The 4,206-nt window shown below is 38.4% G+C and overlaps 1 protein-coding gene across 1 annotated transcript; it reads right to left on the bottom strand.

The window, feature by feature from the left end:
- Positions 1-1,848: 1,848 nt before the first annotated feature.
- LOC110937403 lies at positions 1,849-3,799 on the bottom strand. The gene is made up of 4 exons (XM_022179824.2): positions 2,860-3,799; positions 2,655-2,765; positions 2,358-2,499; positions 1,849-2,260 (listed from the first exon to the last, which is right to left on the bottom strand). Exons 1-4 carry the CDS (start codon positions 3,582-3,584, stop codon positions 2,105-2,107), a joined length of 1,134 nt encoding a protein of 377 aa, XP_022035516.1. The 5' UTR covers positions 3,585-3,799; the 3' UTR covers positions 1,849-2,104.
- Positions 3,800-4,206: the final 407 nt, after the last annotated feature.

The following is a 4,206-nucleotide window of genomic DNA, read 5'->3' as shown; positions in this document are numbered from 1 at the left end:
TAACACTTCACGTTGATCTTGTTCTTGTTCTTCCTTTGCGCCAGTTATTAAGAATTTGAGAGGTTGTGTTAAATGATTGTGTTAGTGTGAGTGTGGTGGTGGTGGCTTTGATTATAAAGGTTGTGAAACGGTGGCTAATTGTGGGGAAACAGTGGTGATGGTTGGAGACGCATCGGGATAACTGAATGTAGCGGTTCATTCAGTTGTACATATCCGACACCGGTTGAGGATATGAGTGGCTTGTTTTAACCGACACGAATATTAACTTCATGGGGACAAAAGTTGCTTTTCAACCCACGCAAGTTAATCCTATGTGTTGTGTTTGAATCAGTGTCTTTTTTAATAATTCGGTGCCTTTTCGAATGAAGCGATGAAATGGTGTTGTGAGGCATCTAATTTACTATTTGTTATTATATATATAAGTATACAATATATAATGAAAGGGTGTGAGTAAAATAAACTAAAAGGTGTGACTTTTAAATAAATAGGACATAACCCAAGTTGCTAATTGTATAAGGGTATAATTAGTATCAAGTTGCTTGACAAAATATATTAATAAGAACGGAAAAGATAGAGTTCAATAACACATGATGACATCAAAAAAAGTAGACCACAATGATCCAAGTGCCCGAACCCTACCTCTCCCCACTGAACTATCATCTACTACTTCTAGTCCTCCAAAAGGTCACTTTACTGACCCCTACCTATCGACCAACTTGTACTTCCCCAACCGTGTGCATCTTGGACGACGAACCCAACCTTCCTTTGTGATTATTATTTATTAGTGCTTTTAAAATATAAATAGGTTTTTATTGATACAATTAATCCTTTTTTCACAATATAAAATATAAATTGGTTTTGAATCTCAGGTCACCTACCATTGGAGTGTTTATATGCTTGGAGAATTTGGAGTGCTCGGAATGAAAAAGCTTTTAATGATATTTTTGTTCCGATAAGCAAGACGGTGGAGCTCATAAATGAGGACTCGTTTCTATGGATTTGTAATAGGTCAAAGCTTAGGAGGCCAACGGAGGCCAACCTGGGAGAACTGGAAGAGTTTTGATTTAGTCGAAATCATGCAACTGTTACTGTTTCGTTGTTTGGTTCTGTTTTTTTTTTTTTTTTTTTTGTCTCCAGCTTCTTGCTGACTCTTTATATATATATATATATATATATATATATATATATATATATATATATAATATATATATATATATTTATATAAAGTGTGTTTGTCGTTAGGGTGTAAGGGGCACTCCCCTAAGAGGGGAGTCCCCTCTCTTACGCATAACCAATCCTCGTGTGCCACGTCAACTCCCCTCTTAAACTCCCCTAACACCCTAAATTGATGGCGGCACTCCTCTCTTAGGTGACTTGGTTTTTATTAAAAAAAAAAAGAAAAAAAAGAAAAGTTTTGATTGGTCCACTCATCCTCTCTTCTCCCTCTCTCCTCCCCCTCTCTTCGGTGAAGCCCCACCGCTTTCCTCCCTCTCTCTACCTCACCGCCTTGATGGCGGTGTCTCCCCTAATCGGCAAGAGGGGTCCCCGAAGGAAGTCCCCGCAGGTGCCCCACACCCTTAAAAAAAAAATGCTGTAGAGTGCACAGAAGTCTAGGTCCAAATGTTTCAAAGGTAAGCCTTTTTTATGCATATGCACATTTATTTACCATAATCTTAACAAAACAAACTGCATGCATCCAGTCAGATATAACAGTAGACTCGGTTATGAAAACGGGCTGTACATTTTGATCCTAATCATGTTCATTTTAGTTTTACTCAACCAACCCAAACACATGTATGCAAGTTCTAACATGATATGACTTACCTCAACAGGTACTATCGGTAACAATTGATTAATGGTTTGAAGATATCAAATAATGCTAAAGGTACGCTTCAAGCTAGCCCATCCAAAAAGATGAGTTTATACGAACCAAAATCTCTGGAAACCTAATAACATATGATGACATCAGGAAAAAGGTAGAGCACACCACCAGACCACCGAACCACAATGATCCAAGTGCCCGAACCCTACCTCTCCCCACTGAACCATCATCTACTACGTACTACTACTTCTAGCCCTCTAAGGTCACTCTACCGACCCCTACCTATCGACCAACTTGGACTTCCCCAACCGTGTGCATCTTGGACGACGAACCCATCATGCACCCATCTCTCGGTGGTTCGAACCACACCGGCAAGTACTCCCATGATGGGCTACAAAGCCTCATTCTTTCAAAATTCTTCACCAGCGCATCCTTCCCCTACAAACCAAAACAACACCATATACCCGTTTAACTAATTAGTTACTACTTTTTTTTTTTAACTTGTATAACAATTTTACAAATTTACCGCAACCACCTGTATTCTTGCACGACTGACATCAGCAATCTTTTTACTTCTAAATAAATCCCATTTTTTTCCTTTTACAGACACATGAAATCTCCGAGCTGCTTCTGAAGTCGTAAAGTTCACAAATGCATATCCAGCATTCAAACGATGCCTGCATATATCAACATTTATATTTTGGTATTAATATGATTTTATTTTCCATTTCTACAACATTTTTTATGTGTATAGCAAACTCAATATATATATCAACTCGTTTAACATGTGATCTAATAACATATTAGAAACCGAGTTAGTTCAAATACGTACTTGAAATCAACCGGAAGATACACAAAATCAAAAGCCGAACGAATAGTGTTTCCCGCCTTTTCATTCTCATGTTTGCAATGATTCTCCAAGAACTCCACCAATAATGACCTACTGTTACAATCATAAAATAAATAATAATCAAACTTACTTATCTAAAAAGAACTAAACAACATATTCTTTACTGATAATGAAGTTGATTACATACGTGTAGTTATTCGGAATATTTCGAATCATTACAGAAGTTGAATGTTCATCCGGATTAAGCGGAATGACTTCTCGAACCTTTCTACCCACCGGCTGTATTCCTCTCCGACGAGTGAACCCGCATAACCTGTTCCTCGGACCCGTAGGTACCGGTGTAAGTGAATAATAACGAACAACTTTTTGGTTACCGGTATTGGTTACCGGTGGTGGTCGTTGATTAACGTGGTGGAATCTGGATGGGTAAAACGGTGGCGCGTGAGGATTTAGAGGATGGGGAACCTCCATATCAACTCCTTCGTCTTCCTCCATATCAACTCCTTCGTCTTCCTCCATATCAACTCCTTGATCGTCGTTTCCTCCCCAAATACCCTTGGACAATCGATATAACTCCCGTTGGTGTACATCCATCTCATCTTCCACGTTTTCACCCTGATTTTCCCTCTTGAAATTCATCAAAAAAGTGTCCCTCAAGTCTTCCAACCTCTCAAGAACCTCCATGGAGTCCTTGAACCGCACCCCCCTCTCACTCCAGCCATTAAAGAATGCCTCCAAATGGTCGCCATTATACATAGGGTTCACCCCATAGTCATCCATGAAATCCTCAATGTCAGTGAGCAGAATCACATCCTGATTCGCGGGGCTGTTGGGTGGTGCTAAATCGTTAATGGATTGTTGGGATATAGTGGAATCATTAGAAGCGCCTGAATCGTTATCATCGGCATCCATGATAGGAGGAGAAGAAGAAGAAGAGAAGAAGAAGAAGAAAGTGAGTGTGGGGTTTTCAGGGTTTTCTTCAACTTTTTGGAGTTTTATAATGATAGAGGATGGGGGGTTTCAAGGTTTTCAACTGAACATAATTTGAGTTTCATGAAAGAAAAGGGGGTGGGGGTTTTCAACTTTTTTTGAGTTTCTAAAAGAAAGAAGGTGGGGGGTTTGAAATAGGAATGATGAAAATAAGGTATTAATCTAAAACCTATAACCAATAAAAAGTTCATTAAATCATCAATAACAATGACGTCACACTATCATGGCGGTGCGATTATCCAACCGTGGCACTACTTTTTTAGTGTGCTTGAGCACTTGTAATGATTAGGCTTCGATATTTACTTTTCTTGAAGTTATTTTTATAGTGTTATTGGTGGAAAAAGTAATTATTAAAATGGTGTTGTGGAAAAAATATTTACTCTTTATTTGTTTCTCACTTTTAATTTTATTGGATAAACACAATTAATTAATTTTTTTTTTTTTGAAAATTAAACTTCATTAAAAACACACCTCCGACCTAAACGGGCAAAATGTTAATACAAAACACCACCCCTGACCCAAACAGGCAAAGCGCAAAATTACA

This window comes from Helianthus annuus, chromosome 4 (assembly GCF_002127325.2).
Source record: "Helianthus annuus cultivar XRQ/B chromosome 4, HanXRQr2.0-SUNRISE, whole genome shotgun sequence".
NCBI lineage: Eukaryota > Viridiplantae > Streptophyta > Magnoliopsida > Asterales > Asteraceae > Helianthus > Helianthus annuus.
The sequence above is the reverse complement of the archived record's forward strand: the minus strand, read 5'-3'. Positions and strand labels throughout refer to the sequence as shown.

Coding starts and splice junctions, on each gene's coding strand:
- LOC110937403 (XM_022179824.2), bottom strand. CDS start 3,584: ATGGATGCCGATGATAACGATTCAGGCGCTTCTAATGATTCCACTATA. Junction 2,766..2,859: donor AATATTCCGAATAACTACAC/GTATGTAATCAA, acceptor TGATTGTAACAG/TAGGTCATTATTGGTGGAGT. Junction 2,500..2,654: donor TATCTTCCGGTTGATTTCAA/GTACGTATTTGA, acceptor TGATATATGCAG/GCATCGTTTGAATGCTGGAT.